The 27178-nt window shown below is 35.1% G+C and overlaps 1 protein-coding gene across 1 annotated transcript in view; it reads right to left on the reverse strand.

Moving 5' to 3' along the window:
* Window positions 1–27178, reverse strand: part of FER (FER tyrosine kinase) — a 399396-nt gene that overhangs the window by 341136 nt on the left and 31082 nt on the right. Inside the window, exons 3-4 of the mRNA XM_054589991.1 lie at window positions 24732–24796; window positions 13046–13313 (exon numbers count right to left, since the gene is read on the reverse strand). Of these exons, the coding sequence (XP_054445966.1) occupies window positions 13046–13252 (207 nt within the window). The 5' untranslated portion in view covers window positions 13253–13313; window positions 24732–24796. The remainder of the gene's footprint in view (window positions 1–13045; window positions 13314–24731; window positions 24797–27178) is intronic.

Genomic DNA, 27178 nt, shown 5'->3' on the forward strand with positions numbered 1-27178 from the left:
GTCAGCACCCTCATAGCAGCTAGTACATTGTGGTCAAGATCAATATTTACAGTCAGGCAGGCTTACTATTGACCCCATGCATGACTGGACCAACAACAATCAAGACTCAATTACAGCAAGAAGGCTCATATAACCCAAACAGGGGACATTCCTAGAGCACCCAGCTCAGGTGGTAAAGGAGACTGCATCACTGGTTGCCACAGGACACCTATTACTTGAGGCTACCCTACCAAGACTGGGAGATATAGTTGATCTACCTAATACATAGAAACAAACACAGAGAAGCAGCCAAAATGGGGAGGCAAAGACACATGCCCCAAAGAAAGAAGTAGTCTCCAGAAAAAGAACTTAATGAAATAAAAACAAGCAATTTACCAGATATAGAGCTCAAACAATGTTTATAAGGATGCTCAAGGAACTTAGACGAAGAATGGATGAACTCTATAAAAACTTAAAGAGATACTAAGCATAAAAAAGGACAAAGAAACCATAAAAAAAGTCAGAAATGAAGAATACAGTATCTTTAATGCAGAATACATTAAAAGGAATCAACAGTAGGTTAGATGAAGCAGAGGATCAAATAAGTGATTTGGAAGACAAGTAGCAGAAAACACCCAATCAAAGCAAAAAGAAAAAAAAGAATTTTTAAAAATAAGTATAGTTTAAGGGACTTCTGGCACAACATGAAACATAAAAACATCTCCATCATACAAGTAACAGAAGGAGAAGAGAGAGAGAAAGAGATCAAGAACCTATTTAAAGACATAATGATAGAAAAATTCCATAACCTGGTAAAGGAAAAAGACACAAAAGTCCAGGAAGCGCAAAGAGTCACAAACAAGATAAACACAAAGAGGCCCACACCAAGACACATTATAATTAAAATCATGCAGACACTACAGAAAACATTTTGGAGGTTCCTCAAAAAATTAAAAATGGAACTGCCTTATGACCCAGTGATTCCACTTCTGGGAATGTATCTGAATAAACCCAAAACACAAATTTGAAAGAATATATTCACCTCTCTGTTCACTGTAGTGTTATTTGCAATAGCCAAGCTATGAAATCAACTCAAGTGTCCATCAGTAGATGAGCAGATAAAATAGCTGTGGTACATATATACTATGGATTATTACTTGGCCATAGAAAAGAATGAAATCTTACCATTTACAACAATGTGTATGCACCTAACAGGTATTATGCTAAGTGAATAATTCAGACAGACAAAAGACAAATATCATATGACTTCACTTATATGTGGAATTGAAAGAATAAATGAACAAACAAAACAAAAACAGACTCACAGATACACAGAACAGACTGATGGTTGCCAGAGAGGACGGGGATTGAAGAATTGGGTTAAAAAAGGTGAAGGGATCGAGAAATACAGATTTAGTTACAAAATAGTCATGGGGATATAAAGTATAGCATAAAAAAGATAGTCAGTAATATTGTAATAACTATGTATGGAACCAAGTTGAGTACTAGAAATATTGGGGCAAAAACTTTGTAAAGTATATGATTATCTAACCATTATTCTGTACACTTGAAACTCATACAAAATAATACTGAATGTAAACTGTAATTGGAAAAAAAAAGTCCTTGTAGGCCAAGGTAAGTGAGTTCCTAGAAATAAATTCATCTCTTACTTCACAATAAAAAAAGAGGAATAATGATTCAATTTACAGAAATTATATTCTACCCTTTCCCTGGCCCAGCCGAAAAAGAGAACAGTTGCATACACTAATTATTGGGTTGGCCAAAAGTCCATATGATTTTTTCCAGAAAAGAAAAGATACATTTTTCATTTTCACCAATTATTGGTTTGGATATTTTTATGTTGGCTACCTCCCTTGTGGTATAATGCTGACTCTCCTCAATTAATGTCTCAATTGATCACTATCAACTTCAAATGGTCTTCCTGACCAGAAAGCATCAACCAGTGAGGAATCTCAAGCACAAAACTTTCCGAATCACATTTGACATGCTTGATCAATCACAGCATCTTCTCCAAACACTGCACAAATCTTCTTTTATTGTGTGTTTCAGTTGCATTTTTACCTTTCTTGAAATAATAAAGCATAATATGCTGAAAATATCACCTATTCTCTTGCATCTTCAATATTAAAATTGGTACACAAAAGGTGGATCATGGACTTCTGGTCAAGATGGTAGCACAGGTAAACACAGCTCACCTCCTCACACAACCACATCAAAATTACAGCTAAGTTATACAATAGCTATCACTCAGAACCATCAGAAATAGAATTGAATGGAAGTCTAAAAACTATGGAATTACAGAAACCACATCCATCCATACTATTAGGAGGGGCGGAGATGCAGAATGGGCTGCTCCCACATCCACATGTGGTAGATAAAAATTCGGAAGGAATATCTCAAGAGCAAGGAGTGCAGCCCCACACCAGGACCCCCAGCCCAGGGATCATCCCATGCCAGGAAGATCAGTGTCCATAACTTCTGGCTACAAAACCAGCAGAGATGAGTCAGTAGAAGAAACCTCTGGAGTCCCAAGCAGTTCCTCTTAAAGAACCCACACATGGACTTACTCAGACTCACTCTGTTCTGAACTCCAACACCGAGGAACAGGTTGAAAGGCACCATGGGCATACAGGTAGGAACTGGAGTATATGGAATGAAGGCAACAGCTGGGAGACAGCTTTTTCCCAGACAGAAAGGCAAGCAGAGGTCATTGTCCCTTTTCTGAACTCTCACCCCACAGAACCACAGAGCCAGCAGGCAGGTGACACTGTAAGACTCCATCAACTAGGCTAATATTGTTTGCTGTGCAGCCCTGGAGATCCCCTGAAGCTCCATACCACTCAACTTATAGCTGTTAATATTGGCCTTTCCATATGAATGGCTGGCCTTGGCTCATGCTTCACAACTTCCTAAATACTTTCAAACAAGCAAAAGCCAGCCTCAGTGGTCCGCAGCCCCGTTACCTCTTGCTAAGAGGCCCCAATCCCAGCACAAGCATCAGCCAGCCTAGATTCACAGCTTGGCTTGGCCTGGGAATCTCCAAGTCCAGCACAAGTAGCAACCAACTCAGATTGCTTTGTAGCTCATGCAGGACAGCCCTGGGCAGAACACAGGCAGAGGATGACCTTGGCCTGCAACCACCCAGGAAACCCAAGAGCCTGCACACCCATTGAACAGTTACAGACCACCTAAGAGCACCACCATCCTGCCCCTGCAAGGTGATCCTCCACAAAGGGTGGAGGTTGGTAGTGAGTGTTAAGAGCCAGTCTTTGCAGTTGACTGGCCTGGGTAAATCCCTCCCATTGACCTGCCAACAGCAATCTATGACTAACTACAAGAGGAGAGTATCCTTAGTCCACACAAAGGGTGCACCTTGAGTACCCAGCAAGGGTGATAGTGGAGTCTACGGCACTGGACCATACAGGACACCTACTACATTAGGCCATGCTCTCAAGACAGGGAGTCATAGCAGCTCTACCTAGTACACAAAACAAACACGGGAAGGCTGCTAAAATGAGGAGACAAACAAACATGGCCCAAATTAAAGAACTAAACCAGAAAAAGAACTAAACACAATGGAGATAAGCAATCTGTCAGATGCAGAGTTCAAAGCACTGGTTATAAGGATGCTCAAGGAACTTAGTGAGGACCTCAACAGCATAAAAAGGATCCAAGCAAAAACAAAGCATATACTAATTGAAATAAAGAACAATTTACAGGTAAACAACAATAGAGAGGATGAAGCTAAGAATCAAATCAATGATTTGGAACATATGGAAGCAAAAAACAACCAATCAGAACAAGCAGAAAAAAGAATACAGAAAAAACATGTATAGCGTAAGCAGCCTTTGGACAATTTCAAGCAGTCCAACATTCAAATCATAGGGGTGCTAGAAGGAGAAGAAAAAGAGCAATAAATCTACTTGAAAATATAATGAAAGAGAACTTCCCTAATTTGGTGAAGGAAATAGACATACAAATCCAGAAAGCATAGAGTCCCAAACAAGATGGATGTAAAGAGGCTTACTCCAAGACATATCATAATTCAAATGCCAAAAATTAAAGATAAAGAGAAAATCGTAAAAGCAGCAAGAGAAAAGAAGACAGTTACCTACAAAAGAGTTCCCATAAGACTGTCAGCTGATTTGTCAAAAGGTTAGAAAGAATTGGCAAGAAATATTCAAAATCATGAAAAGTAGGGACTTACAGCCAAGATTGCTCTACCCAGCAAAGATATCATTTAGAATTAAAGGACAGATAAGGAAACTCTCAGACAATGGAAAAAAAAAAAGGAGTTCATTATCACCAAACCATTATTATATGAAATATTAAAAGGACTTATTTAAGAAAAAGAAGATCCAAACTATGAACAATAAAATTGCAATAAATACATCTCTATCAACAATCTAAAAAATAATCTAAGCAAACAAGAAAAACAGAGACAGAATCATGGATATGGACAGCATTTTGATGGTTGCCAGATGGGATAAGGAGTACAAATAGGTAGTTACAGAATAGCCATGGGGATGTAAAATACAGTACCGGAAATGGAATAGCCAAAGAGATTATACTCATGACCCATGGGCATGAACAACGGTGTGAGGATTGCCTAACAGAGAGTGGGTGCTCGGTATAGGGGAGCAAATAGGGAAAAAGTTGGGACAACTGTTATAGCATAATCAATAAAATATGATTAAAAATAAATAAAATGGCTACACAAAAATTCACCAATTTTGATTTTTTTCAATGCACACTGATACCACAGCTGTCACAATACAGTATAACACAATTGTTTCAAATGACGTTAAAGACAACTAAGTGCTACTAGAGCCATCTTACAGAAAAAAAAAAAGAAAAACTTTTTGGACAACCCAATAGCATTGCAGGTTTCTACAATAATTAGCATAACTTCTAAAATGACTATTTTACTTTAGGAAACCAACAGAGGTAAAAATCATCTGTTATACTAGCATGAATACATAGCAAAAGAAACACTGTACTCAGTTTTTTAAAGAAAACTATATATAGGAAAAAATGTATATCTCTTAGAAAGGTATGCCATGTTTTCCACCTTTTACGTAACAGATGTATGGTGATGTAAATCAGTATTCCATAAACAGGTAGTAGTTTAAGTGTTCTGAGTTCATTATACCAAAAAGTATTTATTCTGGGACACCGAATCAAAGAACAAACTACTATTGGAGCTATAATTACAGTAAAGCATTGAAAATAATCAACGAGATGACTCAAGCTTGAAAAATATCTAAATAGCAGTTGTCAAAAATAGCTTTTCTCTGCAGACTATATCTTCCAACTACTTGCTTCTTTCTTCTTGTTTAAATATTTTTAAAATACAACATAAAAGTCCATGAAGAAAGCATAGTTTCTGTGCCACACAATAACTCAAAATTAATGGTTCTCTGAAAAAAAAAAGGTTTTATTCAGATTTTGCTTATTACATAAGAAGAATACTTTGAAATCTCTGAGTTCTTATCAGATACAGAAACCCAGAAGACAAGTCATTATTAAATTTCCCTAAAACTGAAATTTTCAAAGACCGAATTACAAGAGCAAAGGAAACCTGAGGTACTTCCCACTCAGAAAGCCTGTCTTTCCACATATTCTGGTTTCCCTAGGCAATTGATTCACAATTCTGCCTGCAATAAAAATCAACTGGGAGCTTTTAAAAATGCCATTTCTTGAAACCCACAACCAGAGATTCTGATTTAATACATTTTGAAAGGGGTCTAGGCATTAGTACTTTAAAGTTTCCCAAGAAATTCTAATGTATAAGTTCTGCTGTAGTGAAACATTTGTATCCCTAACAATATCTGGGTTGTGCCAAATCACACAATAAAAATCACATAGCTCATGACAAAATGGTGGTACAGGTAAAACACTCAAATTCATCAGGGAGACATTCTTAAAAGACAGGAACACAAGAAAAACTTTGCACAGATCTACGTGTACTAAATGGTGAAGAAATACGTAAGTACTACAATAAACATGGTACATTACCTTAAAAAAAAAACACCTGATGTTTACTTATTAAAGTAGGTGTCAACAGAATTGGAATTTGTGGGCAATTGTGAAGTGGTAGGAAGAGCTACCTGTATCTGGACAGGGAGTTGCAATATAACATGTTGAGAAGTGTGTCTTATAACACAGTATGCAACAGAGGTAACCAGCAAGCAACAGAAGTTTGTGTCTATGTTTTATGCATTCCTAAGAAACTCAGTTCAGCTGGGTAGTTTTTGGCATTCACCTAGTGTTTCTTCTGTGTTTGCACATAAGCAAATACAAAATCACATTATGCTCAAATTGCTCCCTGATATATCAATTGCATTGGAGCAAATTCATTTTTTTTTAAATCAAGCATGAGAGCAGAATGGACTCTACAGTCAGGCTTAAGGAACACACACACACACACATACACACAGAGTTAAAACTCTAGTTATACAGGTTCAAATTATGTACAACACTAAATAATAAGGTTGGTTCATCAAAAAATATTTTCATTGCTTTTAATCCCATGTGGTAGGTATATGGTACATAGGCAATATTTTAATCCACTTCATGTTTAAATGGTATCTCCTTTCAAATAGGTTATTTCAGAATTATCTACATACTACAAAATTTCAGGGGAGAGCTGATTATTCTGACAAGTGTAATTTTATTTCTATTTTTTTCAGTGTTATTGCAATATTAGTAACAACATATAACATATTAATAAGTTTAAGGTGTACAACATAATGATCAGATACAGTATATATTGAAGTGATTAAAACAATTAGGTTTAATTTAACACTTCCATCCCCTCACATAATCACTTTTCCCCCTTGTGGTGAATAACATTTAAGATCTACTCTCAACTACTTTAAGTATATAATACAGTACTACTATTAATTGTAATCACCATGCTGTGAATTAAATCCCCAGAACTTATTCACATTATAGCTGTAAATCTGTACCTTTAGGATAACATTTCCCCATTTCTCCCAAGCCCAGATCCTGTTAACCACCATCTACTCTCTATTTCTGAGTTTGGCTTTTTTAGATTCTACATACAAGTGGAAACATACATTATTTGTCTTTCCCTTTCTAGCTTATTTCACTTGGCATAATCCCTCAACATCCATACATGTTGTTACAAATGGCAAGATTTTAATATTTTTATGGCTGAAAAATATTTCATTGTATATACAACAAGGTATGTCCAGAAAAAGTCTAGCCATTGTTAATATAACAAGAATGGTTTGCATGACATCGATGCAACCTGGTAGCCATGAAGTGGACTGGAAGGTGCACACGTGAACAATGATGACTTCACAGTACTAGCCAGTGGAGATGGTAGATGCCATTGAGTGAGCATGTGCGCTGTGTGGCCATCACATTCAAAATGACTGAGCAAGCAGAGCAATGAATCTGCATCAAATTTTGTGTTAAGCTTGAGCATTCCTCTGCAGAAACTATTTGGATGATTCAGAAGGCTTTCGGAGACAATGCAATGAGTCCCCGAAATAAATAAAAGCGTAAGACAAGTGCTTCAAAGATGGTAAAGAATCTGTTGAAAGTGATCCATGTTCTGAAAGGCCTACAATGAGCAGAACACCTGAGAATGTTGAACGTGTGCAGGCTGCAATCAACAAAGATTGACCACTGACATGTGAGAACCAGAAACTAGTCTGGGGATTCCAAAAACTACTGTGTCTGAGATTTTGATGCAGGATCTCGGCATGAAATCTGTCATGGCAAAATTCCTTCCATGGCTTCTGCTACCAGAGCAGAAGGAACATCTTGCTGCAGTTGCTAATGACAATTCAAACTGCTATCAATAAACCAGATTTCCTCAAGAAAGTAAAACTTTGAAGGGGACTGAGGTGTTCATTGTCTTATGTACAATGTTTCTTATATCTTGTATCTTCATCAATAAATGTCTCTATTTTTTTATATTACATGACTGGATACTTTCTGGACAGACCTTTTGTCTGTATGTGAGTAAAATATTTTCTTTATCCATTCATCCATTTATGGAAATTTAGCTTGTTTCCATATTTTTTGCTATTATAAAAAATGCTGCAATTAACATGAAAATACAGATTATCTCTCCAAGGTAGTGACTTCATTTCCTTCAAATATATATTCACAGAAGTGGAATTGCTGGATCATATAAGTAGTTCTACTTTTAATATTTTTAGGAACCTCCATACTGTTTCCCAATGTCGCTGTAGCAATTTACATTCCCAGGAAAAGTATACAAGGGTTCCCTTTTCTCACAGCCTTGACAACACTTATTATCTCTTGTCTTTTTGATAATAGCCATTCTCTCATGTATGAAGTGATAACTCATTGTGGTTTTGACTTGCATTTCCTTGATGATGAGTGATATTCGGCATCTTTTCATGTACCTGTGGGCCATTTGTATATCTTCTTTAGAAAAAAAAGTCTATTCAGATCCTCTGCCCAACTTTTAAATGGATTATTTGGCCTTTTGATATTGAATGTACGGGTTCCTTATATTTTGGATATTAACTCCATATCAGATAGAAGGTCTGCAAATATTTTCTCCCACTCCATAAGCTGCCTTTTCATTTTGCTGACTGTTTCTTTGGCTGTGCAGGAGCTTTTCATTTTTGCCTTTGTGCTTATTTTTGCTTCTGTTGCTTGTACTTTTTGTGTCATATCCCAAAAACCATTGCTAAGGCTAATGCAAAGGACCTTTCTGCTACATTTCCTCCCATTAGTTTTATAGTTTCAGGGATAAGATTTAAACTTTTAATACATTTCAAGTTAATTTTTGTGAGTGGTTTAAGATAAGCCCAATTTTCTTTATATAGTATGTGAATATCCACTATTTCCAACACCAGTTATCGAAGCAACTATTCTTGGCTCTCTTGTCAAATTTTAGTTGACCATATATATATGCATAGGTTCATTTCTGGGCTCTCAAATCCATTCCATTGATCTAAGTCTTTATGCAAGTATCATACTGCTTTGATTCTTATTGCATTGGTCTATATGTCTGTTTTTATGCCAGTATCATATTGTTTTGATTATTATTGCTTTATAATGCAGTTTGAAATCAGGAAATGTGGTGCCGCTGGCTTTGTTTTTCTTTCTCAGGATTACTTTAGCTTTTTGGGTCCTTTTTGTTCCCCATGAATAAAAGAACTTTTTTTTCTATTTCTGTGAATAATGCCATTGGAATTTTGATAGAGGTTGAAATTAATCTACACATGGCTTTGGGTAGTATGGACATTTTTAAAATATTAATCCTTTTGATCCATGAAAATGGAATATTTTTCTATTTATTTGCATCTTCTTTGATTTCTTTCATTCATGTCATAATTTTCAGTATACAGATTTTTTTCCCTCCATAATTAAATTTATTCCTAAGTATTTATTTTTTTCTGGTGCTATTGTAAATAGAATTGTTGTATTTATTTCTCTTTCAGATGGTTTGTTGTTAGTGTATAGAAACACACTGATTTTTGTATGTTAATTTTGTATCCAGCTACTTTACTGAATTTATTTATTCTGACAGTTTTTTGGTAAAGTCATTAGGGTTTTCTATATATAAGATCATATCACTTGCAAACAGACAATTTTACTTCTTCCTTTCCAATTTGGATTTCTTTTATTTCTGACATCTGTAATTTTAGACGAATAGGAAAAAACACAAAGTAAAATTCACATTTAGCATAGAATAAAACTAGCTCTCTAAACAAAATAATTATTAAATATATTAGAAGATATTTAATTTCACTCATAATTAGAAAAATATAAATTAAAGCTATTCTAGATATCATTTTACCTACCAGATTAATAAAAATTCACAAGTTTGACAAGACACTCTTTGGCCAAGATTAAGCAGAAACTGTCACTCTCATATGTTTCTGGTGGATATACAAAATGGTACAAGATCTATTTTAAAAATTTATATTTATATTCGCAATATGTAAGAAAACTACTACATATGCATTTACACTTTGACCTAGAAATCCCATTTCCAGAAGTATACCCTGAAGATACTCATAATAACACAAAAACACATCTGTGACAAAGTTGTTCACTGCAGCATTATGTGTTTGCAAAAGACTGTAAGATACAAAATCCCATGCACAGTCAACTGGTTAAGTATTAAATATTTTCTCTACTAAAACTAACCAAGACTCCTAGGGAAAGGGGTTTATTCCAGGACTGGAAAAGAGAATATTCAAGATGAGTCTGGAATATCTTATTTTGCAAGAAATAAAGAAGTGCTGAAAGAATAATGAGAAAACAGCCCGGGTGACTGAAAGCAACATGGCTACCTAGGCCTCTATCTCCCAGTATTTCCACCAAAAACAACACAAACAACAGAAAGGGAAAATAAAGCCACATAAAAATAAAAAAACATGCCCTGAGGATTAAAGACTGACGGACATACTTCAGAATAACTTTAAGTGGAAAAGAAAAATTACCAAAGCACAGAGTGTGATTTCTCACACTCATGTTCCAGATTAAAGGAACTGAGGAGATATAACTAAATGAAATGATTGATTCTAGATTAGATCTTGAATCAGGATTTTAAAAAATGCCAAAAGAGGACATTATTGGGACAAATACAAAAGCTGGTATTGTATTACAGGTATGTTCTTAGAAAATACATGCTTAAATATTTTATAATAAAGGGACATAAGACTTCAACTAACTTGCAAAGCATTCAAATGTGTACACACACATACACACACACACACACACACACTTATATTAAAAAAGGGAGCCATAGAACAAATATGTCAAAATGTTAATAAATGAACAGAAGGCACAGGGGAATCTTTGTTCTACTCTTGAAACTCTACTGTACATTTTAATTTTGTTAAAGACATAAAAATCACTAGTTGCAAGACTTCTGCTTCCAGTCAAGATAAACAGGAACAGCTTTATCTTCCTGCCCAAAAAAACTAAAAACTGAACAAAGTATATTTAATACACAGTATTTAAGCCACTGGACACCAAGCAATGAAGGACAGTGAACCCTGAGAGACCATAAAGGAATTAACTGAGCTCTAAGCTTATCAGGATACTGAATAGAGCAAATTTTCAGGCTGTAGCCCAGGGAGAAAGAGCCAAGAAGAAGTTACTAACTTCTGTAAGTTAAAGAGACTTCATTCAGAGTATTGAGAGACCAAGGTAGTCAGAGTACTGAAGAAGAGACAAGGACAGAGTACTAGAGAGGAGAGAGCTGCACAAATAAAAAAACTCAGGAGAACTGCAAAAGGCTCCCCTTGATTATTAGCTAAGTATTGATCAGCTCAAGGGTGTGAGGAAACTATGCCAAGGAAACAACTTGCCCATAAGGATTATAGGGAACACTGTCTAGAGCTCACACACAGCCACGGAATCATGCCAGGACCCTATAGCCAAAGTGTAAAACTTCATAATTTGGAGAGCATTCTATGAGCACTGAGAATGATCTGGACTCACTAGAGGAGATAAATTCACCCTATATTATTACACATAACGCTGGTGCTACCTAACAAATGTAAAGGCAAAAGCCAAACAAATCAAACTGTCTCCAAGTAACTTAACTATATCCCAAAACAGAGCCCAAGAACACTTTTAAAAAGTACAAAACTATTCAGTACCTAAAAAGATAAAATTCACAATATCTGGCATCAAATCAAAGGTTATCATGCAGAAAAATACAATCCAAAATGAGGAGAAAAATCAGTCAATCAAACTGACCCAGAAACAACACAGATGATAGAAGATAGGAACAAGAAAGCAGTTTCTATGACTGTATTCCACATGTTCAAAAATCTAAAGAATAAGCATATTAAGTAGAGACATGAAAGACATAAAAGATTCCAATTGAATTATTACAGATAACTCATTTATTTAAGACTTGATCATTTTCAACATGGAAATGGCTCAACTGCTCAGTTACTGTTTCCTTCTCTCCAATTCCTTTACCCTATACACAGGTGTGGGATAAAAGACAGAGCTGGGTTTTGGCAGGTATGAGAAGATTTTTATTTAAATGGCACACGCAGGCATATTTACATTTAAATATTGGCGAGAAACGACATGAGGAGGCGGGAGGAGGGAGGAAGTGGCACTGCTGGAAGAGGAGCGGTCAGGGAGACAGAGTTCACCTCACTGAAAGGGTAATTAAACGGCACCAGAAATGAAGAATGTCTGAGGTGAAAAATACACAAGATGTCATTAACTACAGATTTGACGTTGCATAAAAATAAGATGAGAGAAATGTAAGGCATAACAAGAGAAACTCAATACAATAAAACACAGAAAGAGAAATAAATAAAGAGTATCAGTAAACTGTGGGATAACTTCAAATGGCCACATATGTATGTAATCAGACTTCCTAAAGGGGAGAAGAGGGAAAAGAGAGGCTAAAAAAAATTTTTTTTTAATAATGGCTGATATTTTTTCAAAGTTGATGAAAACTTTAAACCCACAGAAATAGGAAGGTTAAGAAACCCCTAGCAGAGGAAACATGAAGAAGGCGCATAACACATTGCTTAAAATCAGTGATAAAGAAAATTTTAAGCACAGCTGGTGGGACAGAGGAAACATTAGGCACAAATATTTCATGAGAAACAATGCAAGAAAATAATATAGCAACATCTTTGAAGTACTGAAAGAAAAGGGTGCAAACTAGAATTCTACAAACAGCAAAAATAGTTTTCAAAAACAAAGACAACATAGACACTTTCACACTTACAAAACCTGGAAAAGTGAACTATCAGCAGACTTCTACTATAAAAAATGTTAAAGTCCTTCAAGCAGAGAAAAACAATACCAGATGGAAACCTAGATATACACAAAGCAATGAGAATACTGTAAATTGTAACTCAATGGGTAAACATAAAGACTTATGTTTTTATTATTTAAACCATTCAAAAGATAATCAACTACTTACAGCAATATTAATAATAACAACAAATTATTGTGCAGTTTATAACATATGTCATATGGTCCATTTGCCTTCACACAATTATGATGCAATATGTAAAAATGATGTACTTATTCCTCTTACCTTGGATACATTGCTGACATAATTCATTTGGATAGTACTTTCCTTATCAACTTGATTACAAAGGTTCTGTAAAGTAGATGCGTATTCTTTATCACTTTTTATCCTCAGGGCCATAAATTTCTTTACTGTTTCCAGCAACCGTAATTCCCAGTCTTGCAATTTTAAGACAGCTTCATGTGAATTCTTCAGGTCACTCCCAAACCCCATTTTTGTAAGGCACTGTCTTATTCTCCACACTGCACAGGTGAACCTTCTAATCAGCACATATCTGCACGTGTAAACAGAAGAAAAAGATCTTAAATCAAAAGAAAATTAATCCTCAAAGTTATGGCTCATTTTAGGGTAAAAAAAATAAAATCACTACAACACAATGCTTCACACCGAAGGTCAGGAACACAATGAGAATGTCTACTCTCACTACTTCTATTCAATACTGTACTGGAGGTCCTAGCCAGTGTAATGAAATAATTCCCACTGAAATTAGAAAAAAGACATAAAACTATATTTTCAGATAACATGACATTGTAGACAGAAAATCCTAAGGAATGAAATGAAAAAAGTAGAACTTTTATTAGAATGAATAAATCAAGAAGATTACAGGGTATGCGATCAATATACAAAGATTAATTGTACAACATTTCTATATACTAGCAACGATCAATCTAAAAACAAAATTTAAAGTAAACAATTTTATTTACAACAGCATCAAAAAGAGCAAAATATTTAGGAATAAATTTTACAAAATAAAGGCAAAACTTGTATTCTTAAAACTACAAAACATTGTTGAAATAAATTAAAGAAGCCCTAAATAAGTGGAAAGATTCTTATTCATGGATCTAAAGACATTATTAAGAAGGCAATGCTCTCCAGTTTAATCTACATATTTAACTCAATACATATTAACATCTAAGCTGGCTTTTTTTTTTTTTTTTGCAGAAATTGACAAGGTAATCCAAAAATTTACTTAGAAATTCAAGGAAGCCAGAATAACATGAATAAAAAAGATCTTGAAAAAGAAGAACAAAGTTGATAGTTGCACAACTCTGTGAATCATACTTCCTGATTTCAAAAGTTACTGCAAAGCTACAGTAATCAAGACAATGTGGTGCTGACGTATGGAGAGACAAAGACATAATGAAATAGAATAGAGGGTCCAGATATAAATCCTCATGTTTATGGTTAAATTATTTTCTATAAAAGTGTGACATCTATTTGAAGGAAGAAAAATCCTTTTCAACTAATGATGCTGTTGGGACAAATCGATTTCCAAACACAAGAGAATGAAGCAGGACGCCTCCTTAGAACATACACAAAAAACTAACATTATAGATCTAAATATCAAAGCTAAATCAATAAAATGCTAAGAAAAAAAGTAAATCTTTATGAACTTGGCTCAGGTAATGGTTTCTTATATACAACACAAAAAGCATAAACAAGGAAACAAAAATGCATAAATTAGACATTATCAAAATTAAAAATTTCTGTATTTTAGACCTTGCTGGTGTGGCTTAGTGGATTGGGTGTCAGCCTGTGAACCAAAGGGTTGCTGGTTCGATTCCCAGTCAGAGCACATGCCTGGATTGTGGGCCAGGTAGGTCCCCAGTAAGGAGCATGTGAGAGGCAACCACACATAGATGTTTCTCTCCTTCTCTTTCTCTCCCCTTTCCCTTTTCTAAAAATAAATAAATAGAATCTTTTTTTAAATTGTTTTCTGTACTTCAAAGGCCACCACCATCAAGAAACTGTAAAGAAAACTCACAGAAAGGGAGAAAATATTTGCAAATCATATCTAACAAGGGACTTCTGTCTGGAATATGTAAAGAATTCTTACAACTCAATAACAAAAAAAAACAAACCAAATAAAATGGGCAAAAGATATGAATACAGATTTCTCCAAAAAGATTTAACAAATATCCACACATCCAGGAAAATATGCTCAATATCATTAGCCATTAGAAGAATACAAATCAAAATCATTGTGAGATACCACTTCACACCACTAGGATATCTATAATCAAAAAGACAGAAAATATTAAGTGTTAAATACTAAAGAAATTAGAACCCTCATACACTGCTGACAGAAATGTAAAATGGGCTGTTCCTCAAAAGTTAAACCTAAAGTTATTATATAACCCAGAAATTCCACTGTTCAGTATATACCCAACCAAGAGAAATGAAAACATGTCTGCGCAAAACTTGTACATGATATTTAAGCAGAATTATTCATAATAGTCACAAAGTGGAAATAATCTAAATGTCTATCAACTGATGAATAAATATATAAAACATAATATCCATACAAATGAATTATTTGGCAATGAAAAGAAATGAAGTATTGATACAAGTTACAACATGGATAAACCTTGTAAACATCATGCTAAGTGAAAAGAGTCAGAACCAAAAGACTGACATACTCTATGATGTGAAATGTCCAAAATTTATAGAGACAGAAAGCAAACTAGTGGTAAGTCTCACAAATTTGGGAAGAAATGAGGAGTAACTGCTAGTTGGTACTGGATTTCATTTTTGGGTGATGGAAACATTCTAAAATTGATTCTAATGATGGCTGCACAACTCTATGAAATGACTAAAAAGCATTAAATTGTACAGTGTAAATGGGCAAATTCTTCAGCATGTAAGTTATATTTCACTTAGTCGTTTGTTTTTTTTTTAAATCACTACAGCTTAACATGATCATCTAAAGGTCAGTTATCAGGAACTTACCCAAGTATTCAGCTTGTTTGCTATAAATTCTGAAAACTATGATAGAATTTATTTTTCTCTCCAGCCTTCTAGAATTTCAGGCAGTGAACCTTCATGGCCAATTAAAAGAAATGAAGAAACACACCTTCTGTGTTGAGTTCTGGCTCATCCATACCAGAAGTCAACTTCTTGTTAATTCAGCTGAGATTCTCTAAGCTACACAGAAAAATGAGAAGAGGTTTATCTCTCTAACCTCAGTGACATCATTTAGAAACATGGTAAAAATGTGGTTTTTCCAAACCGAGAACAAATTACAATTTTTCCCCAACTAAAAGATGTCTAGTTTTGTGATCTAGAAAACATGTGAAGAGGGGAAAAGGGAGTGGAAACCTGCACTTCATCAAAGTTTCCAAAGTAGCAACCAGGACACTAAATGGTCCTTAACATAAATAAGTCAATGTAAAGCTGATTTTACACTTAGAATATAATAATCCGAGTTTTTTTCACTTTGTATGTAGCAACTTTGAATATTTTACTTTGATATAACTGCATCTATACAGGACACAAAAATTGACAATGAACATTTTTCTATTATTTACCTACAGCTCAACTAAGTTTCAGTGAATATATACTCTATCTCATCCAATGTTTTCAGTGAAAGAATACAGAACATTATTTGAGGCAGAAGAAAGGTGAAAGAGTTAACTTTTTTAAACTACATCTGAAATCATAGTTCATTTTATTCAGTACTTGGGATAAATATCGCTTCTGCTTCTAAATACATCTGACTCTGGTCTAAGCTGTGACAATATTTTTTTTTCTCATTATCAGAAATTTCAAAGGAGCTCAAAAGTATAAAAATGTAAAAAGAATCTGGAAGGTATCTGATTATTACTCAAGCCCATCCAAAGGGCTTATTTATATACAGCAATATTCTAGATTTGGGTGAGTATAAAATAATTTAATATGTGGCACCACTCTTTAAGGTACAACAAATTTTTTAAATATTTAAACAATTCCATAATAAATCAAGACTATGTCTAACTGTTGAATTGGTAGAGCTTATAAATACTCTAAGAATTAAGAGAATAGTATCCTACAGAAAATTTTGCCATAGATGTCAAATGACATTTATAAGACTATTCATTTCAGTAGTGTTTGAAATACCAATGAAAGAAAGAAAGAAAGAAAGAAAGAAAGAAAGAAAGAAAGAAAGAAAGAAAGAAAGGAAGAAGGAAGGAAGGAAGGAAAGAAAGAGGAAGGGAGGGAGGGAGGGAGGCCTAGAACTATTCAGCAAAAGGAACTAAATACAATAAATTATAATTGAGGCTACTGTATTTGATTATAACTCAATAATTCTAGGGAGTGCCATTCAAATCATAGCCTATGTGAATTTACTCAGTGTTCAATCTTCCCAGCCATATGTGGGAGTCCTGATCATGGCATACTCAGTCTGTGAAATATCATTCGGCCCTAATAAAAAATGAGGAATCATATTGTTTATTAATCTGGAACTACCATTAAGAACTGTTAATTGAAGAAAGTAAGATACAGAACTTGGTATTGTATAAAAAGAAGACAGAATATTAAAAATTCATTTTGCTTGTAAGTACATAAAAGTACTCCTAGAAGAACCCATACTGGCTGGGGCACAGGAGTGGGAGATTTTTCACTCAGTATCCTTTTGTACATTGGAATTTTGTTCAAAGTGTATGTATTGACATTACTTATTAAAAAATAAACTCATTAAAGAATTTTTAAAGCCCTGGCCAGTGTAGTTCAGTTGATGGGCACTGTCCTGCAAACTGAAAGGTTGCAGGTTTGACTCCTGGTCAGTGCAGATGCCTGGGTTGTGGTTTAATCCCCAGTCAGGGCATGTGTAAGAGGTAACAATTGATGTTTCTCTCCCTTTCTTTCTTCCTCCCTTCCCCTCTCTCTAGAATCAATAAAAGAAAAAAAATTAATGAATTTTTGAAGAGAAAAAGAAAAAAAATAATTAAAGCTTGACTAGCCCAGAAAAGATCCCTGGAAATGTCAATATATGAGCTAGAGATGAAATTACAACCATTATTTAGATTATAAAAAGACAAAAGGGAAATGAATTTCAGGAAGAGCAGTATGAGACAAAAAAGTGGATATGTAGTGAAGTAAAGAAATGTCTCCAAAGCCAAACGACATGTGACCAGCAGTTGTAAATGACAGGGTAATTTTTCTCCTGCTATTCCAACATTAAGAAAATTAATAAGGCTCATACTCCTTGAGTTAATTGGTTTTGAAGGCAAAATAGCAAAGCTATAAATATGATTTTTAAAATGACTTTTTACTAGGGTAGTTACACAAGTATATTCAGTTTGTGAAATTTCATCAAGCTGAGATGAGCATCTGTGACTTCTGCACTTTTCTCTATGTATGTTATTTAGCTCAATAAAAAGTCATAGAGACAGATTTTAATCTAGAAGCTAGATATAGAATTTCTTAAAGGGAGAAAAAATAAATGAAACATAAGAGGTCAAATTAATAAATTATTATAGCAATATAGCTTGAGAAATGAGAATCTCTAATTGACAATGTCAGTGAGAATTAAGATGAAAGAGTACTGACCTAGTGAATGAATTTAGGGAACAAAGGAGACACAGACCATCCAAGGACAATGTCAAATTTTTCATTAGAAATGATGACCATATTGATAGATATGGAAGAATGAGACTATGGTCCACTTTTAAAAAACACATTCATTTCAGCAGGAAATAAAACAAACATAAAGGTCAAGCATCCAAATTTGAGAGAGTCGACTGCTTAAGGATATAGATGAAACCAACAGGCTGAATGTTGACAGAAAAACAGAGTCAAAGACAATACCCATGAGCATCTGTCATTTGAGGAATGAGAGGAAAAGATGCCAAACAAAGGATAGAGATTAAGTAAACAAAAAAATAAGAGAGATTTGGCAGAGTTACAGATGCCAGAATAGGGGTGGGGTGGGGGGAGGGGAGGTGGGGAAGATAGTAGCTCTATCATATGTCAGATGGAGATGTGAAAATTGCAAAGAAGTCATTTTCCAATTTTTATAATATATGCTTTTATGTGTATGTAGTGAATATATTTTTGTTTCTAAATATATTTTGATGCACAAGGTATAGTTGGTATAGTTAATGAAACATACCTCAAAAGCGCCTACTAATAACTAGTGAATAGAACAAAAAGTTATCTTTAGAAAAAACCAAAAATTTAAACATATCATCAGCAAATAAAGGAGTACAACTATATGCCACAAGTTTGACAGCGGGGTATCAAAGGAAAAAAAGAGAAAATTCTATACTCATGGCAGCATGACAAGGTGTCCAAATTACACCAAATTCAAAAAAAAAAATTCTAAGTAAAAAGAACCAACAAAATCCTAAGACTTTGGTTTAGTTACTCCAATATGAAAAGAGCAGGTAGAGAGTGACCAAGCCAACCTAGTGAAAATCAAGAAAATACCTAAGAGACAAGCCTCTGTACCAAGACGCAACCTGAGAAAATGCAGGAAGGGCAGCCTTAGCTTTCCATTTTCCAGGGCTCTGTGAAGAACTGGTGTATGAAATTAAATCCAGGAGTATAGATGTTTAACGGAACCTCATAAGAGAGAATAAATCTCAGCACCCCCAGCAAGGCCAAACTCAGCCCCAGCCAATAGTCCCCTACTCCTCTGCCTTCATGCTCCCCTAATGAAGCAACCAAAACCCAGCTGCTGGTCCAGACAAGATGCCATTGACCGTTTTCTCAATTGCACTCCACAAAACACAACTATAAACACTGGAAATAGTGCAAGAGACAAACCAAAGAACCATGAAAGGTGGAAAGAAAGCAAACTCTGTTGGCCCTAGGACTGGAAGAACTGCACAAAGACAGTGTCTTTTGTTCCCCTTCCCCAACAGAAGGTCACCCCCCAACTTTCCCCAACCTCCAGTCTAGTAACAAAAAGCAGCTCATAGAGGATAACTCCTCCCTGGTTCCAACAAGCATCCCTCTGACAACAATGGGCAAGCCAGACACCACCAGCAAGGGAGACTGAGTATGCGCCTCACACAAAATAAACAGCCACGGGAAGTGCTCTCCCCTGCTAGTCCTGAGAATCCCCTTTTCCACCAAAAGAAATTGAACCAGCAGGCAGAACCAGCTAGAGAGACTCAGCTATACCAACCAGTCAGGTCATAAAGCCTCTTCGTTCCCATAGATCCAAGGACCTCCTTCCCTACCCAGAAACATCAGAGCAAGCAAGCAGAAACAGCAAGAGGGACCCAGTTTTGATAAGAGGACCAGTCCAAAAAGTGCTTTTTTCTCCATGGGCCCAAGACTCTCCACTCCTGCCCAGAGATATCAGGGCAGCTGGGGGGTACAGTAATAAAATACTGTCTCTTCCCTCCCCTACTAATAGACATCCAGTAGCTCAGCCTAAGAAAAACATCTTCTATCCACTCAAGTAGCATCAGCAGAAACCAGTGGAAGCTCTAATGGTACCAGATAAATAAAGCAAACCAAAATAACAACAAAAAGGGTCTGAAAATTAAACTGTCCTTAGAAGCATAACCCACAAAAGGCCAAGACCTGCAAACTAAACCTAAACAGACTGCCTATTAAAATTAAAAATGGAAATAGGCCCCAGAGCCTCCTAACATAATAAATAAAATATCTAGTATTCAATTGAAAATCACTTGTTATATCAAGATACAGAAAAAAAATCAAAACTTGAAGAAGAGGCAATCAACTAATGTCAAAACCAAGATGAAACACATGTTGGAATCACCTGAAAAGGATTTAAATCAACCATCATAAAAAATACTTTATTAATCACCCTGGCTGGTATGGCTCAGTGGATTGAGTGCCGACCTGTGAACTGAAAGGTCGCAGGTTTGATTCCCAGTTAGGGCACATGCCTGGGATGTGGGCCAGGTCCCCAGCTGGGGGCGTGTGAGAGGCAACCAATCAATGTATCTCTCACACTTCAATGTTTCTTTCCCTCTCTTTCTCCCTCCCTTCCCTTCTATCTAAGAATAAATAAATAAAATTTAAAAAATAAAAATAAAAAATACTGTATTAATCAATTACAAATTCTCTTAAAACCAATGTAAAAATAGAAAATCTAAGCAAAGACATGGGAGCTATATAAATAACAAAATGGAAATTATAGAACTAAAAAATTCAATAATAGGAATTAAAAACTCACTAGAAAGGTTCGATAGTAGTCTGGAGATGACAGAGGATACAATAAGTGAATATATGGACAGAGCAAAACAATTCAACCAATCCAAAACAAGAGAACAAACCGACTGAGAAGAAAAGAAGGGGGAAGTGGGAGGAGGAGGGGGAGGGAGGGGGAGGGGAGGAAACAACAACAACAACAAAGCCTTGCAGATCTGTGGAACAGTAACAAAAGATCCAACATTTGTATCACCTGAGTTCCAGAAGAAGAGAGAGTTGGGCTGAAAGAGTATTCAAAGAAATGTATCCATCTTGGTAAATACGATACTATATAGAAACAGAAATAAAGACAGTCTGGTATTGGTAGAGGACAGACAATAGATCAATGGACCCACACAAACATGCTCAAGTGCTTTTTGATAAAGGTCCAAAACCAATTCAATGGAGGTAAAATAGTCATTTCAACAAGTGGTACTAGAACAATTGGGTATCTTTGCTCCCTATCTGGCCCCAAAGAGAACATTGATCTACACAAAAATCAATTCTGGACTTAAACACAAACTTGAAACTGGAAAATTTCTAGGAAAAAAATTGGAGGCAATCTTCAGGATCAAAAAGCTAGACAGAGTTCTTAGACTTGATACAAAAACAATCCATAAAAAAAATTGATAAATTGGGCCTCACCAAAAGTAAAAACTTTTTCCCTGTGAAAGCCCAAGTGGAGAGAATAAAAAGACAAGCTAAAGACTGGGAGAAAATACTTGCAAAACACATATCTGACAAAGATTAATATCTAGAATACAAAAGATCTCTCAAAATTCAATAGTTATAAACAACAACAATCTAACTAGAAAATGACCAAAATATATGAATAGGTATATCACAGAAAACAGTATAAAAATGGCAAATAAGCACATGAAAAAATGTTCAACATCATTAGCCATAAGAGAAGTGCAATTAAAACTACAATGAGGTATCACTACACACCTATTTTGACCTATTAAAATGGTTAAAATAAAATATAATGCCAACCACATGCTTTTGAGAATGTGAAAATATTGGATCACTCATTTTTGCTGGTCAGAAGACACAACAGTATGGCCACTCTGGTTTCTTATAAAACTAAACATTCAACTACCATGTGACACAGCAATTGCACTCTTGGATATTCATGGTAGAGAAATGAAAACATATGCTCACACAAAAATGTGCACACAAATGTTCATAGCAACTTTATTTGTAATAGCCAAAAACTGGATTTAGCCCTTAAATCCTTGGACTGATGAACAGATACCACGGAATACTATCTACACTAAAAAGGAAAAAACTAGAAGTACACACAACAACTTGGGTCAACCTCCAGGAATCCTACTGAATGAGAAAAGCCAATTACAGAAAGTTATATACCACATGCCTCCACTTACATAATATTCTTGAAATGACAAAATTTTGAAAAACGGATAGATTACAGATTGCCATGGTTTAGGGCCTGAGTGTGGTTATAAAAGGGGAAAACAAGGATTACCGAAGTGTTCAAAGTGTTCAGTACCTTGATGGTAGCAGTGGATGCATTAACCTATACATCTAATAAAATTTTATAGGACTTAGTATACACACAATAAATGAATACAATAAAAAGTAAAGAAATATGAATAAGATTAGTGCATTTGTGTCAATGTTAGTGCACTGGTTGTCATACTATACTATAGTTTTGCAAATCATTCCCATTGGGGGAAACTGGACAATGTATAGAAGTTAATCTACAATTAAATCAATAGAAATTTCTACTTAAAAAAAAAAGTAATGCCCAGACCTCAAACTACAGCTCAGAAAAATAATAATAATGCAGAGAGGGTGTCACAAAATCAGCGATACTCTTCTAAAAGTAATAGGACAGAGCTACCTATGTTAACCATGAGGAAGATGAAAAGAAACTGCAACGGAATTATACTGTCAGTCATGATGTAGACCAAAAATTACAAGAGAAACAAAAGGCAGGAGACCAAGGTCAGGGCAGGGGGGTAGGTGGGAAGGTGGATTATATCAGACTGATTCATAAAGTAAGTTCCAACTCGACAGGGAATTACTTTGTTCTGTTCTCCACCATATCTCCAGTGCTTAAAACAGTACCTTACCTACAGCAGACAAAAAATCTGTTCAATGAATTAACTGAGTGAAGCTACATAGCATTGTGCATGCATTCTCTCATGCCCTCATGGTCCCTGCTTTGCACTCCTCAATCTTTAGGACACTTAGCAACACCAGGTATTAATTTTATTACTTTTAATACTAGGTGTCGACTTTACAACTCTAACATACAGGTTAATCAAAGCTGGCCCCAGAGAGCCTTCCACCCTCAGCAACCATACCACAACTTAGTACTTAAGACCCTTTAAATGCCTCTTGATCACACCTCTGCACCTTTGCAGATGTTGTTCCTTCAACCCAAATGTTTTTCCTCCCTTGTCTGCCTGGAGAATTCTCAACTACTAAACTTTAAAGTTGTGTTCTCTGTGAAGCCTTCTCTGACCATCTCCACAACCTGAAACACAACCACCCCAGGCCTACTTAGGTGTTCCTTTTTCTCCAATCTCTGGGATCAAGTATATGTTGGTAATTACTACAACACTTCTCATAACACAACGAAACTGTTTCTTCAGATACAGTTCTCCCATTACACTGTGAGCCAATGAAAATCAGATCATGGAGGTTTCACCTTTCTGTCACTGGGACTTCACTTACTGCCCACAATACAGCAGGCATTCAATTGATTATAGAAAATTGCGAGAGCAAACTCATTTCTTACGAATTTGTAAATGAGATTTTAAGTGAAAAATTCCTATAATTTAGTGTATATATAGTAAGTACAAATCAGGCAGAAACAGAGTATTGTACAAAGTATACATATGTTATTAGTAAAGATGTCTATTTTTAAATAATCATTAAAAGAGTGAAAGTAGTAAAAATCCTAATAAAATATTGACTATTTAGATTTATTTAAATTTACCTTATTTCAGATCAAATAAGATACGTGGAGTTTCCAATCCACCAAAAATAATTATTGAAAACTTTAAAAGAACCATAAAAATTGCTATATTCTCAAAAATTAGAAGTTCATTTTATATAAAATAGATCTACAAATATATTCTTCTAAAACAAAAATGGAAGTTAATAAGTAGCAAAATGTAAAACACAAAACTTGTTTCCTTGGCAGGATAATACAATTCCCATGGTATTTTTTGTAAGTATAAGGATATATGCATTATTTGTTTTAAATACCTCCTGTTTTTCAACTTTTGGCTCAGCAACCAGCAACTTTTATATTCTCCAATTACATAGATGGAAATATTACTTTTATATATCATAAACAAATTTTCATATGCACTCAACACTTTTTCAAGTAAGTCTGATTTAGTTTAACACAGATAATGTCTTATGAAACAGATTATATTTCTTCAATTATTTCCTTTATTTTAATATTGACAAAGATACTACTATAGGTATGCTAATTTAGAAAAATCAGCAAGTGAATAAAAACTATGTAATAGGAACAGGAAATCTTTCATTCTTCTCCCACTAGATATTCTCATGAGAAGCAAGGAATTCAATAGAGTTTGAATTTATTTTCTTAACTGTCTTATTTCTTGTTTTTAAGAGTCTGAATTTATAATCTTTGATTACTAAAACGTATCAAAATCACTTTGTGGATCAAGTTACTTTATCAGAATATGTTTGTTCACTGATAAAGACTACAAAATCATTAGACAAAGTACAAAAATAATTATCTAATGGTATTTCTTACCTTTTATAGCTTTAATACTGGCAGAAGTCAGAAGGTGACTCTTTTTGAACAAAATATCAAGCTGCCTGCATCAAGACAGAAACAAAGTCACAAAAAGCCACCCAGTATGCAAGTAATAACCACAGTTACAAACCAAAAATCTGACCACATATGAATACAAAGCAAAGTGCTGTTTCAGAAGCAAACATGCAGGAATGAAGAGTGACCAAAGTTGAACTCTGAAGACATCATTCACTACCAGCTAATATATGCTGACACTGGCCACCTTGCAGATACAGTATTTAAAACTTCTCCCACGCTTTCTTTATTTGAAAAGGTGGTTTCTAGCTTAATTCAAAAAAGAAATTAAATGCAACTAAAACAGCACTAGATTGGGCAGTCTGTTGGAACAACATTATGGATGATAATGTCCCACTGTGAGAGAACACTGAATATAAACTATGCAAGTCCATAAACAAATGAATAGCATGCTTGCTTTTAAATTAATGTTTTTTCATTTTAAAATTGTATTTGAAAGTACTGACATTTAAAACTATTTAAGGACAGCAGAATTGTTAACAGAAATTTTTTTCCTTTATTTTAAAGTATTAATATAAATCAACAGATATTCATTGAGCAACCATGGGAAAGATAATGTTAAGAGATAGATAAATAAAATCTTGATTACTGCCTTCAAATAATTTACAGTGTATGAAAAATAAATAGACAAGTTCACAGGTAACAATGATACAATTCATTCAAAATTCATTCAGCAACATGTACTGAGCATCTATTTGCTAGGCACATTTCTCAGTGCCAATAATACCAAGGCACATAAGATTACAGCCCCTAGTCTCAGCAAGCTCACAACCTATGAGGGCTGACAAGCCTGGAAACTAATGTCATATAACTCAACAGGCGCACACATACAAATTGGCTATAGATTCAGTGGGAAAACAGGAAGTGTGCCTAACATTTCTAACATCCACCAAGAGGGGTTCACAGGAATAAAAGCATAAGGTGCATAGCGTTACAGAGAAAGGAAAGACAACCACTGAGTAGAGGACTCAAAAAGACAACCGCTAAGTAGAGGACTCAAAAAGCCTTTATTAAGAAGAGACCTTCACTTTGCTATGTATGTGTGTATCAAATGATCACATTGTACACCTTAAATTCACACAATATTATATGCCAATTATATCTCACTAAAGCAGGGGAAAATGTTAATTAAAAGGAGAACATCTCCACAAGCCTTACAGAAAAAGCACACGTACATGTGTGTCTTTTGGCAAGAGCATACGCAGGAGGGGGCTTTGAAACAGTCCTGGATTGAAATCCTAATTCTACTATTTAATAGCTATGTAACAGCACATTTTAATTAACCTCCTGAAAGCTCAGTTTTCTTATCTTCAAAATGGGGAGAGTGATACCTACTTTGCAGGTTAGACAAGGTCAATTATTTAATGTGTCAGATTTTAGAGAGACTTTTTAAAAAGTAGTCATTACTAATAAAGCATGAGCAAGACAGCACCCACACAAGAGAGACCATGGAAGAGCAAGCAATGGAGCAATATTTCTAAGTAGAAGTTTAATATTAGCAAGAATATACAGGTAGAAAACAGGGAACATATTTGTGAAACATTGCTAATTTGAAGAAAAATGGGAACAAAGTGTTTAAAAATTAAATATGACCACAATGCATACAACCTTGTATACCCTAAATATAACTGTAACCTAGATAACTTAGTCTTTTGCTCTTTCTATACGATCAAATTAAGGTCAATTTTTTTTTTCCTTCAAAGAGAATAACAGTGTGGGAAGAAGTCAAAATAATTACAAACTCAGTATGTGCACTTTCAAATAGGTTCATTAAAAGCATACCCTAGCAGAATGACAACCATCAAGGTCCAATCAGTGTTAAGTTAAATGAACGAAGCCAAAGCCAGTCCCTCCACACTGCAGTCAAGACAGCCTCTCAGGGCCCCCAGATCTGACAACCCCAGATTTAGAACATGGAGGAAAGTAAGTTCCATTCCTAGATTTTTTGTGTAATCCCTCCTTGCCCAAAAGGCAAGGGCCGACCCCCTCTCCCACTCTCACCCATCTTTTCTCTAAAATCATGTCCTAACAAATGCATTTTCTTCCCAAACTGTTTCCAACTCCTTACCCCATCTGAAACCTGGCTTCCCCAAAAAACAGTGCTCTCATGTGGAGACTAACCTTCCCTACGTGCTACCACCTACATCCATGAGGCTGGGGGAGGTGGGGGTGGGATGGGTAACATTACCATGATTCCTTGGTGCTATTTCCAAATCACTGGCCTTCCAAACTTATTGAAAAAATTTCTTCTCTGTTGAAATTTACATCATGCAGCTTTACCAAGTCCTCTCCCACTTAGTTGTTATTTGTCTCCAAATCTTCTCAATCTCCACTTGTCCCAAAATGTTATTCTCTAACCCAACTCTTAT

The sequence above is a fragment of the Pteronotus mesoamericanus genome, unplaced genomic scaffold, assembly GCF_021234165.1.
Source record: "Pteronotus mesoamericanus isolate MK-2021 breed Mesoamerican mustached bat unplaced genomic scaffold, CSHL_Meso_final scaffold_167, whole genome shotgun sequence".
NCBI lineage: Eukaryota > Metazoa > Chordata > Mammalia > Chiroptera > Mormoopidae > Pteronotus > Pteronotus mesoamericanus.